The sequence below is a fragment of the Myodes glareolus genome, chromosome 16 (assembly GCF_982192425.1).
Source record: "Myodes glareolus chromosome 16, mMyoGla1.1, whole genome shotgun sequence".
NCBI classification, from domain to species: Eukaryota; Metazoa; Chordata; class Mammalia; order Rodentia; family Cricetidae; genus Myodes; species Myodes glareolus.
In genome coordinates this window covers 57,741,061-57,766,888 of record NC_142041.1, presented here as the reverse complement: position 1 = coordinate 57,766,888, position 25,828 = coordinate 57,741,061, and the positions used below count along the sequence as shown (strand labels likewise).

The 25,828-nt window shown below is 38.2% G+C and overlaps 1 protein-coding gene across 5 annotated transcripts in view; it reads right to left on the bottom strand.

The window, feature by feature from the left end:
• The window catches only part of C16H8orf34 (chromosome 16 C8orf34 homolog), a 384,304-nt gene that overhangs the window by 254,371 nt on the left and 104,105 nt on the right, over positions 1-25,828 (bottom strand). For 3 of the 5 annotated variants that reach the window (XM_087897227.1, XM_048420471.3, XM_087897229.1), the window contains exons 3-4: positions 23,339-23,470; positions 10,767-10,895 (exon numbers count right to left, since the gene is read on the bottom strand). In XM_087897227.1, the coding sequence (XP_087753353.1) occupies positions 10,767-10,895; positions 23,339-23,470 (261 nt within the window). The remainder of the gene's footprint in view (positions 1-10,766; positions 10,896-23,338; positions 23,471-25,828) is intronic. The other 2 variants (XM_087897228.1, XM_085677325.2) reach the window with 1 other exon arrangement.

Genomic DNA, 25,828 nt, shown 5'->3' with positions numbered 1-25,828 from the left:
AACCTAGACATGGCTCTGCACACCTACAATCTCAGTACTGGCAAAGCCGAGTGAGGAGGATTCTGAGGCTTCCTGGCCAGCCAATCAAGCCGAATGGATGAAATCCAAATTCAATGAGAGACCTTATCTCACAAACCAAATAGAAAGCCATTCAGAAAAGCAACTGATGTTGACTTCAGCCTCAAAACACTTGGGAATACATGCACACACATGCGCATACACACACACAAACACACACACATATGCATGCACATGCACACATACATACACACACACATACACTTGGTGAATAATAATTTATTTGTTGGAGCTGAAAATAAAGCTCATCAACAATAATAGCTAATGAACAACACCAGCTGCTTTTGCAAAGAACTGAGTTTGGTCCCCAGCATCCATATAGTGTTTCACGACTGTCTGTGATTTCCTTTCCAGAGGATAAGCTGTCCTTTTCTGGCCTTTGTGGGTATTGGGCAAAAACTAGTACACATGGATACTTGCAACAAAAACTTCATTCGTGAGCATAAAATAAAATAATTCATCACTGCACTAAAAGACAGTCTAGCTACAGGTTTAGGGATACGGGTGGTGACTGAGGCATAACCTTGATTCAAAGACACTGTACTGTGAAGGAGTGTAAGCGGGAGCTGGGTGCCTCAGTGGAGAAGGTGTCGCCATCGGGAGTAGATGACAGATTGGACATCTCACAGCTTCCTGGGCAATTATAAATATTTATATAGGTCTAACAAGCATCATACCTTTGTGAATGCTTGGTCTTTTAAAGATACATAGAATTACAAATTGTTACTATAAATAATTCAAATTTAAAGCAAATAAAAGAACTCTGGCATTCCACATGGACAATAATATGATCTAAACCACACCTAACATGCATAATTCCAGATTATAGAAGATAAATACATCTTACATGCTGTTTTTACATGTAATACGGTTCTATAGAAAAGTCTCTTTCTCGTATTAATTCAAAATGAAGATGGAACACCTTGAATATCAATATTTGAAAGACCAAGTTTCCATAGATGAGATAGGGCAGGGAAATGCTATAAAGTAAAATTCTCCTTCAAAGTCACAACGCTTAGCTATCTTGAGTTAAATGACCCAAAGTTCAATTGCTTGGGATTTCTGATTCTCTTGGTCTTTTTAACTTGCTGTTCAGATGCCTTGAACCTGAAGAAATAGTTTTCTGATCCAATTTTTAGAAAACGATCAGTTAATCTTTGAATTTCTTCTACACCTCAGATCCGTGAACCCATCATTCATAAAGACTGCAATAGTACATCACATACCCAGCTTATCTATAACACAGATAATTACTACTGGCAAGTCAGAAAGAAAGAGAGAAAGAAAGAAAGAAAGAAAGAAAGAAAGAAAGAAAGAAAGAAGGAAGGAAGGAAGGAAGGAAGGAAGGAAGGAAGGAAGGAAGGGGAAGGGAAGGGAAGGGAAGGGAAGGGAAGGGAAGGGAAGGGAAGGGAAGGGAAGGGAAGGGAAGGGAAGGGAAGGGACGGGACGGGACGGGACGGGACGGGACGGGACGGGACGGGACGGGACGGGACAGGACAGGAAAGAAGGAAGGAAGGAAGAAAGAAAGAAAGAAAGAAAGAAAGAAAGAAAGAAAGAAAGAAAGAAAGAAAGAAAGAAAGAAAGAAGCGCCTGCTGCAGGGTACAGGATGCTCTAGTCGTGGCTGGCACCAAGAACTGCTTTCCCTATTTTCCAGGGTTGGGACATGTTCAGCAGAGCAGAAGAAAGGGAAGACATACTTCAGTTGAAGGAGCAATGAGATTCATCATAAACTCAATCTACCTAATTGGGAAACTTGTTTGAAAGAAAGACCTATCTCACGTAACTAATACTAACAGTGTTTAGTCTGACGATCATACTTAACAAAAATATTGATTATCAGATAGTCTTAACATTTACATATTTTGACTTTGCCTAACGAATTAGTCTAGTAAGTATTATTCAATTAGATATAATTTGCTTAACTTTCTGTTTTCAGTGTCAAAATTCCTAGGGAGTTACTCATTTCATTTTTAATCAAAGCTTACACTGATTAAAAGTAGTTGCATGAATTTTAATGAAACACTTCTCAATGGAAGCAGGAAGCTCTAGCCTTGTGTATGAACAGTCAGACACTCACTCCAGGACCTAGGAGAACATCCACAGCTCTTCTCTAAGAAGGGGTTGTAACTGCTGGGCTTTCCATAAGGCCTTTAATGCTTATAGAGACTGGGGATCAGTATTAAAGCCTATAGAGACTGGGGATCAGTATTAAAGCTTATAGAGACTGGGGATCAGTATTAAAGCTTATAGAGACTGGGGATCAGTATTAAAGCTTATAGAGACTGGGGATCAGTATTAAAGCTTATAGAGACTGGGGATCAGTATTAAAGCTTATAGAGACTGGGGATCAGTATTAAACCAAACTTCACCAGGGAGCTTGATATCTACAAATCTGAGCTCATTTTTAGAATTAATGAATCTAAACCATTTACTGTAATAGATAACCACAAAGCAGACACCTGCAATAAAAAAAATACCAAATCACCTGGTAAACACTCTTGAACCTCTTTTATGGCAGATCATTCCTGTTTGTTTGCTTGCTTGCTTTTCTGTGTTTTGAGACAGGGTCTCATTGTAGCTGAGACTGGTCTTGGACTTACAGCCATTCTGCTTGAGTCTTCTATGTCCTATAGTTGCAGACATGTGCCATCACACCCAGCAGAACTGAGGGATTCATTTTTGATTGGCTAATTTGTAACAGACTAAATAATAAGTATTTTTGTTTTTATAAACCATTTATAAAACTATAAAGCTTATCTATCCAGCATGAAAGTCTGTGAGAAAAAGGTAGAAATACACACATTATATGTGTGGTTGTCTCTGCAGTGTGCATCCTTTGCGCATTGTGGTGGCATTCTAACTAGTGAATGGTTGGAAGCTCTCTCTGTCTCTCTGTCTCTCTGTCTCTCTGTCTCTCTGTCTCTCTCTCTCTCTCTCTCTCTCTCTCTCTCTCTCTCTCTCTCTCTCACACACACACACACACACACACACACACACACGCACACACCCTAAAGGAACCCAAACTGAAGTGGCCCCGAACTTCAAACAACACCCATTATGGTCTACTAAATACTACCGTCTCTCAGATCTTCACTTTTTAAACAAAACAAACAAAGAAAATCAGGGTCTCATGTAGCTCAGGAGACTGGCCTCAAAATCAATATATGACTAAAGTTGACCTTGACCATCTGGGCCTCCTACCTTCATCTTCTAAATGCTGGGGTTATAAGCAAGCATCATCATGGCTAGCATTCTCTCTTTCCATGAATACTTTTTATAGGAAGGCACATGACTTAATCCTCCCCGCCCCCGTCTTCTACCCACCCTTCCATCTACCACATGCTGACTTCTGCTCTTACTCTTCTCTTAAAATTATGTTTGGAAAAGTATCATCGTAGCTCATTATTATCCAATCGCACCAAGAACTTTTCTATTGTAAAAATTGAGTTTCTGTATTTCATGCCATCAAATCCACATATGTTTCCCACAGGAGGAGAAAACCAGACTGAACGTTATAGTTTGAATACAAAACGTCTCCCAAAGACTCATGGGCTGAGTACTTAATCCTGGACTGGCGGGAACTCTTTAGAGAAGTGGTAAAATATTTAGAAGGTGGGGTCTAGAGATATTGTCACTAGGAGGCACCTTTGAAGGTTATATAGGTCCCAGTTCCTTCCGTGCTCTCTGCTCCTGTGAGTCTTGAAATGAAAGTTGTTTTCTACCATACATTCCCACCGTCATGACATTCTACAAGTGCATGGACCCTAGCAACAACAGACTGAACACTCCAAAACTGTGAGCTGCAGCAGACGCTGCCTCCTGTAAGTTCCCTTATCAGGTGAACTCTGAAAGAGGAAATAACAGAGTAGAAAACGAGAAACTTTCCCTCACTCCCAGACAGCTAATGAGAACAGGGATGAATGCCTCTCATACTATATTCAGATAAAAGCACACAGAGAGACTATGTAGTTTCCAACTACCCACTGGTGAGAATGCCACCACCATGAGCACAGTACGGAGCCAACTGTACATACAACATGGGTATTTCTATCTTTTTATTACAGACTTTATTTAACACTGGATCCTTTCCTCCTTGATTCCATAAATACATTCTGGTTTTCATTCAACATCTCTAAGGATTAATTTTCTTTTGCCTCCATCAGATCATTTTACCGTACAGTTCTCAAGTATGTGTGTGCATTCTCTGTGTGTTGCTTTATCTATGCATCTGTAACTCCTATCCTATTACTTATAACTTCACCTTCACCCGAAATTGCCACCTGAGATGTGCACTTGGTTTCCGGAAACAGGACCGTGACTGACTCTGCCCATAGTCTCACGGTATCTGGGAGTAGAGTTTGAAGTGTAATGCTACATTACCCTCAAACTCTCCTGAACTCTTATTTGGGACAGAGCGAGAAAGCAATCACCTTTCTTATGAAGAAAACCTAAAATAGAACAAACTAAGTACATTTTCTTTGTCCCTATTCCAACCTTCGTTATAATCAGGAAGCCTTGGTCACAGGAAGTTCTCATTTTATATAAAAGACATTATCTTTTACATTCTTCGCTCCCATCTAATGGTTACTACTTTATTTCAGGCGCCCTTCCGCTCTGTCCACCAGTTCTATCCGCCACATAGCTCCAGTGGGATCACTGCAGCACAGACTGTTGGAATGTGGCTCTCCCAGGCTCTGGTGTGCACCAGTCCTCTACTCCCATAGCTGTCTCCAGCTAGACTTCCGATTTCCATCTTGTCTGATCCTTTGTGCATCAACAATTCAAAATTTGCTCTTCCTTAAGCTCCTACTCCGAGCATCTGCCTTCGCATCTGAGAGCATCCATCCTGGTGACGCACTCTGCTCTTCCTTCATCTTCGTCTTTGTATTGTCTAGACACAGCTATGATGCATTTTCTGTTATGAAGTTAGAAGTTCCCTACACCCTCACAGCTCTTACATCATATTCTAAAAGGTGTAAAAGTTATGTTTTTTTCACACCAGCTTCCAAACTACAGTGTAAACTTGAAGTGCAGGTCTGTTTATCCATCATCTTTGTCATTTGCCACTGACACTAAATTCATGTGATAATATGAGTCACCGGTTGTTACACAATCTGCCTCTACAGTTTTCTCATGATTTCCATTTTATATTTCATGTTATCAAATCCACACATTTATCACAGGAGGGAATGAAACAGGATGAAAGGTGTGAATGCAAACTATTCCCCAAATGCTCTTGGGCTGAGTGCTGCATCCCAGACTGATGGAAGCTCTTTTGGGAATCTTTAGAAGGTAGGGTGTAGAGAACATCAGTTCCTAGGATATGCCTTTGGAGGTCACATGACCCCCAGGCCCTTTCTTGCTCTGTGCTTCTGCCGTGTGGGTTGCTATTCTCTAACTCCTCAGGCTGCTAGACCAGAGAAGATTTATTTTAGTATGCTCATGATTGACTGACCACAAAATTTTTCTGTTCCCTCTTTTCTTGAATGAGTTGGAATTGTTGTTATCAGTCACAGTACGTTGATGTCTGCCTTCTGTTTCCCAACAGCCGAGTGCCCTTCCCTGAAAAAGCTCCACACAGTCTTTTTACATGAGCAATGATGAACAGGGCAATGTCGGGATGGCCTGAAGACAGTCATCCACCACCGCTTCTTCCAGGGAAGCTGCCAGATGCAGAAGAAGAGCAAATTCATAAACTGCGAGGAGCCTGGCTGCTCTGGGCACAGGAGTTCACTGAGCAAATGGTTTTCTTAACCAAGTGCACAGAAAGGGAACGACTGCCTTTTCACTTCCCCTTGTTTGTTCACAGTTTCTCCTACTTGTTTTCGAGCATCTCCCTCCAGTTCATGCCATAGTCACAGGAAAAGCTTCCAGCAAACAAACCTGTGCTCAACCAAACCCATGTCATCTTACATCGGTGACTCGGAATGAAAGGAAAAGATCAGAAATGAAGACAGAGATATTCTGAAGGAGATATATGTGGAAGTCCTGGAGCCAGCAGGAGCACTCATGTGGCAAACCACGACTGTGTGCAGTGATAATCACTGTTAAGTCCTTTGGGAGTCTGAGAGTTCTGTCCTTAAAATGACTTCCCTATCCTTAATATCCTATGGGCCCGAAGAAGAGGTTAAGGAAAACCAGATAATGACAGGGAAGTACAGTCATGGAAATATATGGAGTCTCAAAATCCTAAATCCAAATTCAGTCTAGAGCCAGCCAGCAGCAGCAGATTCATCTTGGAGGATAAGATGCAAGGAAAGGCATGTCGGTAGCAAAGGGAACTGTGCCAGATGGGATTTCAAGGAGAGCAGCCCAAACAGATAAATGACAGGCGGCACATCAATGGGAGGTGGTTCACCTGAAAGCCATAAGGCATAATAGAGGCACAGCAATGGGAGGTGGTACATCTAAAAGCCTTAGATATAATAGAGGCACATCAATGGGTGGTGGTACATCTAAAAGCCGTAAGACATAACACTGACGACATGGTCAGGCCAGACCTAAAAGTCCTTGCTCTGAGCTTTTAACCGGAGTCATGAGAAACAAGTGCCAGGACATGAGAGTCACTTCAGCTGCAGTGTGGGCTTACTGGAGGAACAAACTGTGAGCATGAGGAAAGATAGCTCTCATGCCCAAATTGTCTCCATACTCCTCCTGGTTCCACACACTCGCTGGTGTCCATACTCCCTTGCAGCTTTTGTAGAATGCATATAAACTTGATGAGCGTCACTTTGCTTCCACACCCAGGCAATAGAAACTGGGTTCCCCAGGAAGCTTCTCCTTCTGCAACAGCATTGAGTGGCTTTTTGTTAAAGATGAAAACAATAACAAAATGGATAGAGTCTGCATCTTTAGAACACCATGTTAAGCCGTTCTTCAAGTGAAAATATATTTATCTCATATCCCCCTACAGAAAGTCTGTCCACAAGATTCCTTTAACATAGGAGTAAGGCAACCGAGTCACTCAAAAGATCAACAAGGCAGGGACAACAGTTTCTATTTTCCCTTTCACAAAACAGGAGTAGAGTGAAATGAGTCAGGCTGACTAGCTAAACCAATCATCTAATCATGATATTAAGAGTGTAAGCTACTAGAGCCTGATAGGAGAAAAGAAATGAATCAAATTAAAAATATATTTCAAAGGGAAAAGGACCAAGGTTTGGTAATTTAGCTATGGTAGGGAAAGTAGGAGAGAGAGAGAGAATAGTAGAAGGGTTTGATTAGTCATAGTAATACCACCCAAGGCAGCTTGCTAAACTACCACCTCGGGGAGAAGGTTCTTTCCCTTTACTTATGCTGACTTTACTGTGGTATCCCTAAGTGGGGATCCATGCCAGCCAAACACTTGCAGGAAAGTCTGGGGGAAGTCTGGGTGAGAAATAAACACATTTGTGCTAGCTGTTTGGGAGCGATGAATACATTATGAGTGTGGGTGAGTTGGACAGACAGAGTAAAGAACAGAGTCAAAGGATGAATCACAGGATAGAAAGAGGTCCCAAGGAAGACCCTACACGCAGTGACGTGAGGGCAGGCAGGGCAGATCAAGGGGCTACCAACTCTGCAGAAGACGGAGCTCAATGAGTCTAAAGAAAGCACCGAACAGTGCAAACTACTGGAGCAGTTTGGTTGGGCGAGGACCACAAACCATGCTATTCTCTTGGGCAGCTAAAATCAACTGGCAGTGGCAGTAAAAGTAATTCCAGCAGAGTCACTGGTGCCTTGAAGAGTGGAAGAAAGCGGACACGGTGCAGACACTGAGCGCTAGATGCTCTGCGTGACACCCTGTATGTGCAAGGAAGAAGGAAAATGAGAATGTCTGAGGAAAGTCAGATTCAAGAGGGGAGCTTGGCGGGTGTGTGTGTGTGTGTGTGTGTGTGTGTGTGTGTGTGTTCATGTGTGTGTCTGTGAGTCTGTGTGTGCACGTGTGTATGTCTGTATGTCTGTGTGTGTGTGCGTGCATGCGTGTGTGTGTGTGTGTGTGTAACATTAGATTGTGCAGCCTGGTTCGGCAGCCATGCATCTCCTCATGTAAAGAACAAACACTGGAAATGCCCTGGTTCATACTGAGATGATCTGGGAATTAAAATTTATACTACAGTTTAAAGACTAAGAACTAAGATGTGAGTGTAAAAGATTTCAATGATTATTTTAGATGAAGCCTACCAAAATTTGGTAATTGATACATTAGGGTATCTATCTCACTAAATTTAATTTCATGCAATTGTTCTAATATTCTTTAATGTGCCAAATTGGAACTTTCATGCATGACTAACCTTACATTTCTGATGTGTTGTACATATCTGAGCATGTTATAGTCTGGTAAGTATCTGTGACAGGCAGAATTCTAAAACAGTTCCCAAGATTCGTACCTGAACAGTCCCCCCCACCCCCCGAATCTGAGTAGGGCTACTGAGTGGGAAGAGATATTTGCCTCTTGATCAGAGCGCAATCTCATAGGCTTTGAACAAATAAGATGAGAGATTAACCTGTGTGAGCCTGACCTCACCAGGCACACCCTTTGGAAGAAGATGAAGTTTTGGAGAAATGCTCCACCGTCTCATGTAAGAAGCAGCAAATCACCAGGGATGCCTCTCCTCTACCCTCCTGCTGGGAGCCCAGTGGTTCCTGCTTCCCCAGATTATCCTGAAGCATTCAGGAAGCCCACCATGGGCTTCAGACAACACAACTCTGCCCAGTAGCTTCACCTGTGTGCAAGTGCAAATATCTGGGTTCTCCTCAAACTCATACATTAAAGCGTGAACTCCAGTGTGACAGCAGTACTGGGCGAGGCCTAGGAAATGATTCTAGAACAGTTTCCTCTGCTATTAATGGTGTTAGTGGCCCCACAAAAGAGACACCCAGAGTTTCCTGGCCCTCCACCACAGTGGAAAGAAGGCACTGCCTATGAGCAAAAATTCAAGCAAACAAGCAACAAGAAAAGGACATCACTAAACAAGGATTTGCTAAGCACTTCATCTTGGACTTACCAACATTCATAACTGTCAGAAGTATGTTCTATGAGTATAGAATGCACCAGAATGTGGTGCTATGTTATAGAAACCTGAATGGACTAACAGGGTAAGAAGTCTGGAAAAACAGTCTAAACTGACACTTCATCTGCAGACTGGTATGTAGATCACGAAATACTTGTGGAGTCCCGCAGTAAACAGTTTAGGGGGCAGACCAGACTTTAGGGGGAACAGCAAGGCGAGTGTTTGCTAGGTTGCTGCACTGTTTTACATGACATAGTTTGACGGGTATAGATAAGGATCAAGCACGTTCTTCACTCATCTTGGCTCACGTTTGTAAATAATGAAGAAGCTGTTTTAGCCTAACCACTTCCTCAAATTTTCAGACTCAGAAATATTAGCATGTGCATTTGCCATATTAATGGGATCAGGCTCCTTTCAAGGACATAATTTAATAATAAGCTGAAGACCTCTTTGTTGTTTTCTGCTTCAAAAGTAAATCTAGCTCAAAGCAGGGCTTTTGTAAATCCTATCTCAGGGTTTGACATCTTATTGCAAGGCATCTTAGTTTCTCAACTCACTTCATTGTATAAATGTCTCAAAAGGTTCTACTTTTAAATGGAAATGATATTTTTGTAAATGTATAACACATAAAGGTATGTATAAATGTACTGTTTAGCAATGCAATATACATATGTATATATATTTTAAAACTTTGCCAAAAGTGTACCAAGGAACAGTGACAAACTTTGATACATGAAATTAATAAAACTATGCTATTGAGAAAAATGATATTCATTTCAGAATTATTAGCCTTAGATTGCACCAAAAGAAAATTATTTTGAATCCATGATTTTTAACTGACTTATGAAGACTTCTGACTTTTTCTTTTTTTGTTTGAAATGGAGAAATACCTACACAGATTAAGATAGGAATATCATAAACTTGCTTTTTAAAACATAACATGCACATGTGTGTCTGCAAATTCAGTACACAGTCACCAAATTACATCAGTAAAATGCTTGTTGGATTTTCTGATCCCATGGTGATAATAGTGACTGAAAAGCCACTTGAAGAACACATTATGGGTGAACACAGCTTCACCCTTCCCCAGACAGCCACAGCAACTTCTTGCTGCTTTGGATATGAGAGAAACATATCATGGAAGTTAAGTGATTTATCTGTGGTGTTCACCTTATAGATAGAGGACACAGTGAAATCTCCAGGTCATGCCCTCAGAGTAGAGATGCTGCTTTCTGGGGAAAGAATAAGTACCATGTCTTCATGCTAGGCTCTGAGAGGACTCTTAGAAGAATTTGACCCAATTACTGACCTGCAATGGTGTATAGAGACCCAAAACCCATGGAGGAGAAAGAAATGCTTATTAGTAAGAACAACACCAAACAATGCTTTTTAAAACACGGAAGAATGAAGAAGAGGCCGCTGAACGTGCATTTGAACTATGTGATAAAAACCATGTAAGGGGACCAGAGTCCAGCTGCTCCAAAGGTCTTTTAGCTCCTGCCCGCTGTGCAGCCTGTGGACAGATCTGAGCCACGGGCACAGTCAAACCTCCTTTCAGCTCTCTCTCCCTTAGCATTCCTCAGCCTTACAAAATGATAATGAGGATGTCAGAAATGGATTACTGCTAATCGCGATGATGTTTGTACTTTACCATGGACTCTGAATTTCAATTATTGTCAAGAAAATGAACTTACTTCGAGAGAGATTCTCAAGGGCTTTCCCCAGCTTCTTGCTCTCTTGAAGGATGTGGTTCAATTCATCAAAATCACGGCTTTGTGGTTTAGTCCGCCAGTTCCACTGAGGATGTTCTACTGACCTTGGAACTACGTTTAAAAGAAATGGTTATTTCGTAAGCATGTTGTACAATGATACAAACTCACCATTTATCATTTGTGAAAGATTGCATCAAGAGCAATGTGCAGAATAACAAGGATAAAGTTGGAGATGGCTTCCGTATGAGTAAACAGCAAGGAGATTTCAAACTGGGCTTGAAAAAAATGTTTTAACTCAATAAATAGAAGGAAATGTCACAGCGATTGTGGAAAATGGGACACTGGAGTACTGATTTAAGTCTAATTACTTCAGTAACTTAAAGGAAAATACAAGGTAAAAGTTTGTTCTACATAATGCTAAAATAAATTACTAAAAATCAGCCGAAAATTAATAACTTCATCATCAGCAACTAGCAAACATGATTATGATGTCATCTTGTTATATCTTTTAAAAAACACAAGAATATATATATTTCTAGAAATATATATAATATATATACATATATATTATATATATTTCTCCCAAGTTCCCATTACAATTATGTTACAGTTAGGGAATATTCTACCTTTTAAAAAATAAATTGAAGATGGGGAAGTGTTGGGAAAGACTTTTCTCTAGGATGTCATAAACTGGGGTGACTAGCATTAGTGGATTTAGCAAAGTAGAGAAAAAAGAAGCTCATAACCCAAAGAGTGAAAGGCAAAGAGAGTCAGCACCTTATTTAAATATGAATCTACCAACTCAGGAGCACAGTGTCAAAGCAATGAAGACATTAGAACTTAATGGCTTCCCAGATTTTACGAGTCCAGTTATAGGATGCAGCAAAATTCAACTTTTGTTATTTCAAGTTTTTAAACAACATCAGTAAAGATATGATTGTAAAGCTTTGGGGGACAGAAATAAGAAATTGAATTAACAACAGACTTATCTATATATCTGTTCTAGAAGATGGGAGAACAGTCTTTAAAAATTCCAACACAAAGTTACTTCTAGTTCAAAATTTTATATCAATCATAGATCCAATTGAAGTACTTAAAGCCCTTGAGAGTTTTCCTCATAAACATTCTTTCTAAGAAAGTTGTTAAAGGATACGCTCCAGCTCAATGAATAAATAAACCAAAATTTTAAAATACTTGGAAGCTGGAATGGGTGAACTCTAAAAGAAAGAGAAAGGGGGAATTCTCGAGATGACAGTGAAGGATGGTATCAGTATATAGTTGGGAAATATCTATAAGTGAACAAGTTAAGGATGGAGGAAATCAACAAAGAGTTGCAGGAGAGCGATCTCCAAGATGCTTTAAATGACATAAAAGGAGAAAAAATACAAAATAAAGTAGCATAAAAGAGAAGATGAGTTAGATCACATTGAGAAACTCTTCGGGAACGGTTTGGTGAAGCATTAGTGATGAATATATAGAAAGCAAGATAAATAGTTAAGAGTACACCCTGAATTCTAGAAAATAGCAATAGTAAGTTCATTTTGGTGATAAAACATTAACTAATGTAGTGATATTTATGCAGAATGCATCTTAAAACAAATTTGAAGTAACCACATTGCTCCGCTGTCAGGATGAGATGTGATTTGATGTGTGCACAGCAAAGTGTGCAGGAGATTCACAGATGATGCTTCAAGTTCAAAAGGCTAAGAGCAGTTTAGAAATTTGGATGTTCAGATATGCAGACTAAGAAACTAAAACAATCATTCAAAACGTCAAAATGATCCCAGTTAGGTTTGGGAAGGAAGAATGATAGGACTGTGTAACAACCCTACTTTAGAGGCCTGAGAAAGAGTTGTGGCTGAAAGAGTAGATAAAAACAATATTTGTATCATTTTCATCAAAGTTTTGATTACCATGCTTTAAATAAATTCTTTAGTTTGTATCATTGCATCATGTAATTTCCTGTAAAACTGTGTATCGTCAAGGTCTTTCCTTACCTTTCAGTTTATAGGATAGTAGAATAAACCACAAATATTCCAAGTCCATGCCCAGGACTTGTCATGAGATTTGCCCCAAATGCTCTAGGTTGACAAACCCAGGCAAGGCCAGCAGATGACCTGACCTATCAACACCATATCCTGGATAGCTGCGCACTGGCTTTAAGGCACTGGATTTTGGGACCTCGTGTAACTCTCATATGAGAGTTTCCCTGGCAACTCCACAGAGAAACTGAGATCAGTTCCTTTTTCTATCTGTAGCCTATGAGGATTCATGAATGTAAATGACAGCATGGGAACCAGATTCAGAATGATGGTGTGCACCTTATGATCACAAACAGGTTAACTATACTTCCAGTTTCAATAGTTGTCCTGATAAGGAACAGGAACAGGAACAGTGAAGTCAACTCTGTGAGTTCAAGGCCAGCCTATTCTATAAGAGCTAGTTCCAGGACAGGCTGCTACAGAGAACCCTGTCTCGAAAAACAAAACAAAACAGCAACAAAAAACCCTTTAATATATTTATTTTTATTTACTATATAAATATAACCTGTCCAGTTCATATGATGTTCCTTGTATGTATATAATTTACCAAGGACTGAAAATTTGGTATTATATAAATATTTGGGAGGATCTTCCCAGAAAAGAATAGTTCTCTTACTTTCTACATTCATTGCCAGTAGCCGCAATTCTATCATTGGACTTAAGACCTGCTTGATAAGAGAGAAAACCTGCCTGGCACTGGAATCCAGCAATCCTTGTGGGGCTAGTGGTGAGGTCATGGATGTTAGAGGAGAAATTGCAACCGCCATTTACTAAATAGCATAAACCTCATGAAATTTAAGACCTAGGTGATCAAACTTATTTAAGTAGAAACGAGAAATTTATTATTTCTTTATGACGAGAAAGCTCAGAATGCTTTCAAGCTTTCTGAAACGCTCACTGCTCTGTCACCTGCTGTCATTTGACTGCGCAGTAGCACGACACAACTCCTTGATGCTCACTAGAGCTTAATTCTCACCGATTGAACTGTCCATTGAGATTTTTTATACATGTCGATCCTGATTTCTAAACCAAGAGATACACCATGTTTTTTTATCAGTATGCCAGGAAGTGCCCCCAGCACTATAGTAACAGCTGATTGAAGTGAGGTGCTGTCTCACCTCCGCTTCCTACACTTAGGACACCTAAATGTTTGGACACTCTTTCGATGTCTTCATTCTCTTGTATTTATGTAATCTGTAATTACATCCCTATGCTTCATCCTTTCTTTTTGTCCTATAATTTTCCTGATAATCTCAACATATCTAGGTACTTTTATTTGTGTGTTTTTGTAATAAAACATTGAAAACAAAAAAAGCTTCTGAAGAGACAGTTTAGCAGCTAAGAGCACTGGCTACTCTTCCAGAGGGCCCAGGTTTGACTATCAGCGTGTACATGATAACTCATAGTCATTTTCAAGTTCATTTCCAGGGGTCCTGATGCTCCCTTTTGACCTTTATTTATAGGCAGCAGGCATGCATGCTGTATATGGACATATATGCAGGCAAGACACCATAATAATAAAATAAAATAATAATAAAAATTAATAAATAAAAAGAAATGGAGACATATTTCCCCAAATGCAAAGAAAAGCACTAAAAGAATTACTGAGAGCTGGTTTAAGTTTTTCAGCTTAAACTAAACCAATCTATTCCTCTCAGTTTTCTTAACTGGATTATGAATATGAAATGGGCAAAAAGTATAAGCATTCATTTCCACGCACAGAAAATTGATGAACAATGTCATTTTCATACTTCTGCCAACATTTTGTTTACTAGAGCAACCATCCCACATACTAAGTAACTGGAAAATACTTAACACTTTATTAGTCACTACCTGAATATCTATGACATACAGCTATTGAAAACTAATACACCACTGGATAGAATAAAGTTATTTTGTTTGTTGCAAAATTAGTCTAACAAATAAATATTATCTTTCTACTGAGAAGTAGTCGGAGAAGTAAAGATATTCTTGTTTGGATCCTTTTTTTTTTTGTATTTTGAGACAGAGCTCACTTTGCAGCCTCTGCTAAGCCCAAACTTACAATCCTCCCACCTTCTAAATGCTGAATTAAAGGTATGTGGACTAAATAAGTAACTTAAAAGAAAAAAGGGGAGAGAAGAAGAGAGTTGGAAGGAGGGAGGGAGGAAGAGAGAGAGAGAGAGAGAGAGAGAGAGAGAGAGAGAGAGAGAGAAGGTTTTTAAGTTTGAAGACATACTGGACAACTTAGTAAAACTTAGGTGGATATAAGAAAAGAAAGAAGAGAGGGAGAATGGCAAACCAGGAGAGGAAAGGACCTCCACAGTGAAAGAGAAATACAGCTGTGTGCTGGAGGACATTAGAGAGGCCCTGCATTTTATCTTGAATGGAATGTACACATATGCACACACACACAGGACCTATAGGCACATACAGATACACATAGACACAAAAACATAGATGCAAACACATACTGTTACACAGAGAGAAACATACAAACAGAAAGTTATACACACAGAGAAATACAGACTTCCCCCATAGGCAAAGGCACACACACAGACACATGTACATAACATACATACACAAAAACATGCACACACAGTTGACAGCATTTTCTCTGATTTGAATGTCAATAATTTTTAAAATATTTATTTGTGCCCCTTTTTCTTTTAAAAATATGAGCAATGACTTAGAGTCCCTTTTAAATTTCATTCTTCAAATACTGGTTAAGAATGGATCTTTCCATTTCTAAGCATGTTTTTATTTAATATATAATATATATGTGTGTATATAAGCATTATATATTATAGCTTGATCACTACTGTTATAATTTTCTACTTTATTGATTTGTATGGAATTACAACATATAAGTGTAATCCCCAAAGGAGAAAGGAATGATAATAAAGAGAAATATTAAGGAATTAACATGAATTGGTTAAACCATACCAATACTATTGAAAAGTGATCTACCTGCGTTGGTTGTATGACTATCAGACGAAAGAAAGCTTTATTACAAAAACTTTTCATAAAAACAAAGAAGGGCAAAAGGTGCTTCTCAAAAGGGTCAATCCATCATGACAACAGTCAAAATGATTATGTATTTTTATATGCCTATCTTGCAGTCTCAAAACACAGGAGTCAAAACTTCCACAACTGAAAAATATAGCATTAAAATAATATCTGGAGAATTTAGTATCCCTATCTATAAAAAATGTTGAAAACTCTAGAGAGAAATCAGTGAGAAAAGGACTGAGTTCAATACCACAGACTAAGTAGACCAGCAGACATGCACAGACAACTGCACTTCACACCAGCAGAATGACCACCGTCCTCTAAGATGGAGGAAACACTCTGTAGCAGAAATCATGTTTGACATAGCTGAGTAATTATTAACAAGTTTGAAAGAATTGAAGCCATATATAATTTTCCCTTTCCAAGCGGATCCATGTATATTTCTCTTAGGGTTCCTTGCTTCCTGGCATCTCTGGGTCCATAGATTGTAGGCTGGTTGTCCTTTGCTTTATGTCTAATATTCACTTATGAGTAGATACAGACTCTGTTTGTCTTTCTGGGTCTGGGTTACCTCACTCAGGATGGTTTTGTTGACTTCCATCCATTTACCCTCTAATTTCAAGATGTCACTGTTTTTGACCACTGACTAGTACTCCAATGTAAAAATATACCACATTTTCTTTACCTGTTTTTCAATTGAGGGGCATCTAGGTTGTTTTAAGGTTCTGGCTATTAGGAATAATGTTGCTGTGAACATAGTTGAACAAATATCCTTGTGAAAAGAGTGTGCATCCTTTGGTTATATGCCAAAGTGAGGTATTGTTGCGTCTTGAGGGATTTCCTATTTTCTGAGAAACTGCCATAGACAAGATCTCCTGAATAAGTTGGGATGGGGGAGGGGGAATGGGCTTAGGGAGAGGAGGGGGTAGGAAAACATGCGGGATTGAGAAGATCAAATTAGAGGAAGGACAGAGAGGTGGGGCAAGGAAAGAGATTTCTTGATAGAGGGAATCATTCTGGGGTTACCGAGAAACCTAACACTAGGGAAATTCCCAGGAATCCACAAGGATGACCCCAGCTAAGAGTCTAAGCAATAGCAGAGAGGGTGCCTGAACTGGCCTTCTCCTGTAAGCAGATTGATGACTACTTTAATTGTGACCATAGAACCTTGATCCAGTAACTGATGAAAGATGCAGAGATCCACAGCTAAGTACTGGGCCAGGCTTCTGTGGTCCAGTCATAGAAAGGGAGGAGTGATATTATGAGCAAAGGAGTCAAGACTATGATGGGGATACTCATAGAAACAGCTGTCCTGAGCTGGTGAAGTTCACTGCCTTTGGACAGCTGGGGAACCTGCATACGACCAAACTAGGCCTTATGAATGTGGGTGACAGTTGTGTGTCCTGGGTAATTTGTGGGGCCACTGGCCATGGAACCAGTATGCATCCCTAGAGCATGAACTGGTTTTTTGGAGCCCATTCCCTATGGAGGGAAACCTTGCTCAGCCTAGATAAGGGAGGAGGGCCTTGGTCCTGCCTCAAACGATATGACAGACTTTGTTGACTCCCCTTGGGAGACCTCACCCTCCCTGAAGAACGGATCAAGAGTGGGGTTGGCGGGGGGAAGGAGAAGGAACTGGGATTGATATATGAAATAAAAAAGATTGTTTAAAAAAGATAAAAGTAAAAAAAAAAAGTCTTACAAGATGTGTTCCCAGACCATGATAGAGCAACAGAAAATCAAAAGCAAAACAGACACATGGAATGAAATAAAACATAAATACAACCAGAAGACTTCCAAAAGAACTCAAATAAACTACGTGGAGAAAACATATTATAACCCCTGCGGGTATGGCAAGAGCAGGGTTCAGATGGGAATCCATAGTTATATGTTCACATTCAAAGAGGAACTTTAAATGTTTATGTTAACTTTATCCCCTAAATAATAATAATGCCAAGCAGACAAGGACGAGCAAATCAAACCATATCTAGCAGAAGGTGGAAGAAATAATTCTTAGGACTGAGAAAGATGAAACGGAAGATTGAAAATTATAAAGCTAAAAGAGTTAAAAGTTAGCTCATCAATTCAAAAATTAAAAAAATCTCTAGCAAGAGTGGAAGAAAGAATTGAAGACTCAGATTATTAAAATCAGAAATCTAAGTGACACAGTATTATTGACCCTAAAGAAGCAAATTGGATAATCTAAGATTAAAAAGATAAAAATCCTAGGAACTCATAAAAATACCAAAACTCATTGAGAATATATTTTAGGTCTGGAGGCATAAAGATGACATAGTTATAAAAAACAAAGCAAAACAAATAAAAATCTTCTCGAAGATTGGTCCAAAACAATCAGTTCAAGATAAGATCCTATTACAAAATAATAAGTTTTCTTATTGTTCCAGAAAATGGAAAAAGAATGATTACTTTCTTCCTCTGAAGACCAGCTTTGCCCTCAACAAAGACAAAGACACAACTATTCACCAATATTGTTGATGGAAATCTATGCAGAAATCCTCAGTAGCTGAGTACCAAGCCAAATATTGGACAAATTACATACCAAGAGAATTCAAGGATGGTCTAACATGTGAAAGCAATCAAAATAATATAACATACTGATAGAATATAGAGAAATAATCACATAATTGTCTTGAAAGTGACAGAATTTTGAATACATTCTTAGGATTTTAAATATTTGACAAACTGGGTCTAAAGAGAGTATCCTTAACCTGATAAAAGGCCAACAGGGAAAACTCACAGTAAATGACTGTACTGTATAGCATGAAGCTGGAAGATGTTCTTCTAGATAATAACAGGCCAAGGGTTCCTGGGCAGTCTTTGCTGCTTCTAGACAAGTTTGCATGGGAATTTCCAGCTATAGAAATTAAGTTAGTAAAGAGAAATGGAAAAGCATCCAAACTGGAAAAAAAGAAGTAAAACCTTCACAGTCTATTTAAAAAGTCATAATAATCGACACATAAGCAAAAGGGTAACATGAATAAATGTTTTCAGCAAACTTTTAAGAAATAAAATGAACACCAAAAACGTCAATTTTGTCTTTAAGTACTAGCAATGATAATCAGAAGGGAAAATAAAGACAGTTCCATGAGAGATAGACTCTGGGTGAATAAAATATTTAGTGCTAAATTTAGCATTTATTCTAAAATGAACAACAACAAAACATAATAAAAATAATTAAAGAGGGTCTAAAGAACTGAAGTAGTGTTTCCTGTTGATAACTTAGAAACTTTCTGCTTTTAATCAGTACTCCCCCAAAGTAATCTATTACTTTAAGGATGTGATCAAAATCCCATTTGCCTTATGTAGAAAGGAAAATGATTTTTAAAGGCTATTTAGAAATAGAAATATAGAGAGCATCCAAAAATAATTCCAAAAAAGAATTAAAAAGATAGAAAAACACAATTGAAAGGTTCATGTGTCCTAATAAGGAAAACAACACAATACTCACAAAACCACAAATGAACAGTTTAGTTAAACAGAACTGTGAACTAAGAGTAAAATCACCCTCATAGTTATGGTTACTTAGTGTTCAAAAAAGCACTAAAATTATGCAATGTAGAAAGAATATTTTCAAGAAATGATGCTGAGGCAATTGAATATACACATGTGAAGAATGAAATCGGGGCTTCATCCCTACCACTTACAGAAAGGCACTCGAGCACTGGTTGCACTTAATAGATAACACTATAATTAGTAGAAAAGAATTGGCAAGAGATTTGTAGATAGCATACTTAAAGTACAAGAAAAAATCAATAAGTTGATTGTAAAAGTTAGAAGTTTGGTTCATCAGTGAACACTATCAAGAAAGCAAAAAGATAGCATGCAATATGGAAGAAAATATTCACAGATCATGTACTTGATAAGAACTCATGCGACTCAAGTATAAAAGAAGTAATGAAAACCTAAAACTTGGTAAAAAGATCTCAACAATCATTTCTAGAAAAACACCCAAGTGGTTGAGAAGTCACCAGGAAGATGCTCAACATCACTGGCTTTCAGAGAAATGCAAATGGCAAGAATGAAGTAGCATTTCACATCCATTGAGTGGCTGGGTTTTTTTTAAACAAAAACTACAAGCACCAACGAATATGGGAGAATTACAATGCTTACACATCATTGATAGTAATGTAAATGGAATAATTTCCATAGAAATTGTAGGTGTTCCTCAGAAGATTGTACACAGAACTATGGCATATTGTTTTACAATTCCATGACAATTTATTTACCCAGATATCAGTAAAATGATTTCAGTAAAATGTGTGTATGAATGATCACAGCAACACAACCCACAACAAAGTCAAAGATAGAAAGAGGCAGAATCCTCATGAGGGGAGGAATGGATAGGCGAGTGTGTTATGCCCGCAGAAGAGAATATTATCAGAATAAAAATGCATATTCAGAAATGTGAATGAGAGCAAGAGCTTGCTGAATAAAATAAATTCTCATAAAAGGTCACACTTGTAGGATTCCACTCATTTGATTCCAACAGATAAATCCAGAGACAGACAGCAGGTAGCCAGAATTGTGGGAGCCTGGGATGTCCAATGGAAAGTTAGCAAGTATGGTATTAACTTTGGGAGTGTTGAGAACACTTCAGTCAGAGAGATGATTCAGCATACCCCCTGTGACTGTACTAAAATGCTGTTGAGTTGTATGTTCAAAAATCGTTACACTTTCATTAAAATTTCACACCCTAGTAATAGTCACTTATAGTTATGTGGTATGAATAGTCATAGGAACTTGACTTCTGGAAAGGATTGCCTTCGCCTTGAAGATAACCAAGGTATATCTTCATTTGGTTTTCCTTGGTGATGTCCAATGCTGAAGAAACTTTTCCTAATTTATTCTGTAACCTCGTAGAAGCTCATTCTGGACTCTTTGTTGGGTTGTATTGTCCTCTTTGTACACCCTTTCACCAGTAGCAAACTATCTTGATCATTACAATGTTTTAAAATAATTATTTCAACTTCAAAAGTAGTGTTTATTGGAGATTTAGACTGAAATTATGTTTAAATTCTACTACAAATTAACACATTGGTATTTTTCCAATATACAACATTGATAGGGAATATTTACCCAATTGATTTACTTTTTCTGTCAAAAATGTCTCATAATTGTCTCTATAAACAATATGCATATTTATGCCTGAGAACGTTGCTCCTGGCTATATGCAGTAGTTCCAGGATATATATTGTAATTCTCTCTCTCTCTCTCTCTCTCTCTCTCTCTCTCTCTCTCTCTCTCTCTCTTTCTCCTTCTCTCCCTCTTTCCCTCTCTCTCTTACTCCCTTCTCTCCCTCCTTTCCTTTCTCTGGTACTGTGGATTAAACCCAGGGTCTTGTGTGCATGCCAGTCAAGAAACTCTATTAATGAGTTGTATTTCCACCAGTGAATTGTATTTTTTGGTTCAGTAACATTTTGATATGAGATATTGTTATGGGATAATCTCTTATTTTGGTACTGATCTTCATGTCAAATTATAATTTGTCTTTTATGACTTTACTGCTAGAATTTCTTTATTTTTTTATTGAAAACTTTTGTTCACATGCTTCTTTTGGCTTGTTTGCTTTTAATCTCTACCCCTTTTATCTAGCCTGATAATATTTGCTTTTTACTTGGAATGCTAAGTTCATTTAATTTGGTGTAATTTTTGGCATTTGGACTGGAAGCTCATCTTTATATTTTGCTTTCTCTTTCTATAATCTATTATTTGTTGTATTTATATTATATCTATATAATATAAATAGATTTTATATTAATCTATTTTTCATATAAGGGTGTACATTCATGCCATAGCATAAGTGTGGAGAACGGAGGATACCTTGCAGGAACTGGCTCTCCTTTTGTAATATGCAGGTTCTGGGGTAGAATGTTATCAGGAACTGATGACAAGTACTCTTATCTACTTATTCACTTCATTAGTTCCTTATTATTTGCCTTTATTTGTTGATATTATCACTTTTCTGTACGAGTTTTATTACTGATTCTGATAAATTTACTAACTTTTATTTATCTACTTTGTACTATTTTTCAGAGACCAAAATACACATCTTCAACAACTGCTTCAAAAATGGAGTCATTTTGGCAATAGGTTTCCACGTAGAACTTAAATTCGTTATGATTTTGTTGTCACACGTAGTATCTCGACATAATTCAGGGGAGATGGCTTGTTATTTCATTGTCATTAAAGCTTCTTGCTAATGTTCTGCTATGACTAGACATTGTAAGAACTGAATGAGAAGCTCACCATTCATGCCACCAGCCGTGCTGTCACTAGGCAATGTCTTGCGGAGAGCACAGAGCCTGCTGGTGTATGGCTTCAGGCATTGTCCGCTCAGAGATGAGTGATCCTCAAGTTTATAGTCCTAACTTTAGATAACAGACAAGGAGACAGAGCTCATTCATGATGGAGAGGGAGGCCTGACACAATTCATTTCAGGTCTCAAGTTTTTCTTTCATTGTGTTTTTCTGCTTTGTACTTCGTGATTGGATAAGTGACTGTCTCAGTGTTATTGACCATATGGTTAAGCTGTGCAAATATTAAATGTCTACATTAAGAATGGTTGTGATTTAAGTTATATACAAAACTATTAAAGTTAAACACTTTCATTAAAATGACAATGCTGGGCATCGAAAGTTAGTATTGCATGCATTCTTCGCTACAACTCTGTTCAGACTTTGCTGAGTAGTCGTGTATAGGTGAAGCACAGAGTTCATTTCAGTCTGCTTTACAAATTACTCACATTCAATTTCCAGAAAGCACAGAGTGCTCTTCTAATCATTTAACTAAAAAAATTTTTTTTAAACTTATTCTTTTCTCTTGTGATTAAAACCAAGCACTCACAGCTTGGTGAGTACAACAAGCTAGTATGTAAGAGCTACATTCAAGCTCACTTGTCTTCCAAGGTCAACTGGGGTTTGATACAAGCCTGAGATGCTTAGCATGCTCCCATGCATGTTGTCAGGACAGAACATTGGGATAATCCATTGGTGACCAAGGCAGTAGATACTGAGGCATGTCTGGGATGGTAGGACAAAGAAGGACCATGGAAAGTGATCATGAGTAGCAAAGAGGAAGATCTAAGGGAAGTCAGATGGACAGTTGTTTTTAATTTGGGTTCACTATTCAGAAATGCAAATCCTTTCCCCTCCTGCTCTAAAGATATTATTTGCTTTTTTTTTTTTTAAGGTTTGAGCTGCTTCAAGGGAGGTTTATTGTTGCAAAAGGGCAGAAGAGGTAAGAGATCTGTTCCATGCAGTTCCCAGTCTTCTAATAAGAGAATATCAGAAAGACCTCAGGCAGTTACACACGTGAGAGGGTGCAAATGAGTAGGTAGATGGGAGTGCATGAATTCAGTGCAGACGCTGGAATGAACATGGATTCATTGGGATTAACAAAGAGCCAAAAACAGGTGAAAAGTTTGAATTCGTTGATAATTTTTCTTTACTTCTCAAACTACGAAGACTTGGGAGTTTAGGAACATCTAAGTAACACACTTACATGATTTGGAGTCTGGTGATGGAGGAGAAATATTAGACACAGCAAGGTCGCTTTTTGATTTTTTAGGCTTCTTTGCATTCAACTGCCAAGGTTTATCATAGCTTCTAAAGTCCCTTCTTGTTCCTTTGGGTTCTGTTAAAACAAAATATGAACAAATTATAATAATAAGGATGAAAAACTCCTGGCCATGAAATGGAGCATCATATATATATATATATATATATATATATATATATATATATATATATATATATACATACATACATATATATTCTACTGAGAGGAGCTAAGTTCAGTAAAACATTGGATTTTATGGTTTATTTTATACAACTGTCTAGATAGAATACTAGTGAAATAACTTAGTCATGATTTATTTCTTATCTACTTGATTGAATAAATATGAGGGGCAGAAATTCATTCAATAGCATTGCAGACACAGGATTTAATTGACACTAGAAATTTCAGCACTAGTCATGGTTTGTCCTTTGATTTTTTTTTCTTTTAAGAATCCCAGAGTTTCAAGTTATATGGCAAAACAGTAAAACAAAACTCTGCCTACTCTATCTGCTCTCACACCTGAAATGAGATAAAACACTCCACATACAGGTCTAAATCATGAGAAAACTACCATTCCAGAAAGAATGAATGAAATATATTAAAGAACAGAATATTTAAGACACCAAGGAAAATTACAATCTTACAGCTATTAAATGTCAGAACCTGACTTTTTTGACTTCCCAATATAAGTAAAATAACTCTATGAAACAAAACAAAATCACATGGAAGAGTTGCTGTGCAAGTTATGATTAAAACACCATTGCACCTAGAACTTTATTTAAAGGTTGTTTTGTTTTGTATTGTGTTTTCTGTAGTGACAAATTTGTATTCAGTGCTGGAAAAAGAATGCTGATGGCGTTGAAAGTTGAATCAGGGACATAAAGAACACACTTCACTCAATAAAGATCCAGAGCAGAGAGACCACAAAATGAGGAAGGCAATGTCAAATGAAAGGGAAGAATGGGTGTCCCTTAGTGGAGACTCAGTTTGCACCAAATGATTTTCCTGAAGAATCAATGAAAATATCTCTGCTACAGTTTTGAATATCAAAAGTGTGTGTGCATGTGATTATTGTACAAAAGGGATTTCTTTTCACTGGAAAAAAATGAAACTAAAATAAGGTTTCTCCTCCACACTATTATGTGATGAACAAGTGAGAACATACTGTGTCCTGAGTTCCTAGATTTATTGAAATGGAACAATAAGGCAACTTCAGATATTCTGGAAAAGTATTTTGTCTCTGCCCTTGAGTTGTAGAGATGTTCTTTTACTGACTAGAAGATGCAGCAAATTAGCACAAAATCATAGCCATGGTTTAAGAGGGAATCACTGCCCACCATCCAAATAATAATTTAGGAACTGCTTGCTTCCTTCTCCTTCCTAATTCTCTCTCTGAAATATTTTTTTGCTTTTTCTGTGGCCTTTACGTTTCACATAAACAATCTCTGCTTCATTTTCAAATCCTCACTTCATATCTTAATGTACATACCATTTTCACATAAAAGTGCTTCTTTGCAACTACCTGGAAGAGAGGGTCTCACAACACAGGGGCTGTGAAGGCTCGAGATGCCTAGTGTCCAGATGCTTTTGCAATGGAAGACTTCCACAGAGGAGGTGAAGGAAGCACCCTTCTCCTTTGTGGGAAGCCCCTCTCATCATCCTGCTCACCATGCCCTATCATTAGCCTCTACTTTGCCCATGGAAGTGTTCCAGACATGGCTACAGTCTGTCCTGTCCTTCTGACAACATGGGTGAAACATTGGTGACCTCTTTAAACTTATACAAGCCACAAGCTTCAGACTTTCTTGCTTCAATTCTTCAGAGCTTCACTTCTCTGAGGCTTAGACACCCCAAAATAGGGCTCTGCACTGGGTCTACTCATTCTCTAGAGCAACTCCACCTTAGACTGCTTGGCATCAAACATCCCTGTCTCTCAACACAGCAAAAATCTTGTGTCTCTTGTTTTTACTATGTTGATCTCTTTACAGGTTTTTTGATCTCTGATTGTGGTTCTCGGAACAAGTCTTTTTTCCAAACTCAATAACTCATTCATACTAGGCTTTGTGATTAGTTACCTGTACAGTCTGCTCACCAATATCCCTAACTCTGCATAATTTGTGCCCCACCTTCAACCCTGGCTATAGTAGCATAACCACGCTTTCCAATAAGTCTTTCAATTTTGGGGGCCCTGCTTGATATTATCTCGCAGGTTTTTTATAATGACTAATTCGTTTCTTCAACTCAGTTTTGCTCTAGAGTTGTATAAACAAACTTTAATTTTTCCTTTCATAACCTGTCCATCTTCTCTTCTGGTAGCTTCTCAGGATCAGGATCACTTATTCTCCTATTTAATCTCCAACTTCTTCAACAAGTGATTTTACCTCTCAATAAACAGCACAATGTAAAGCACACAAAATAATCTCACACTAATCA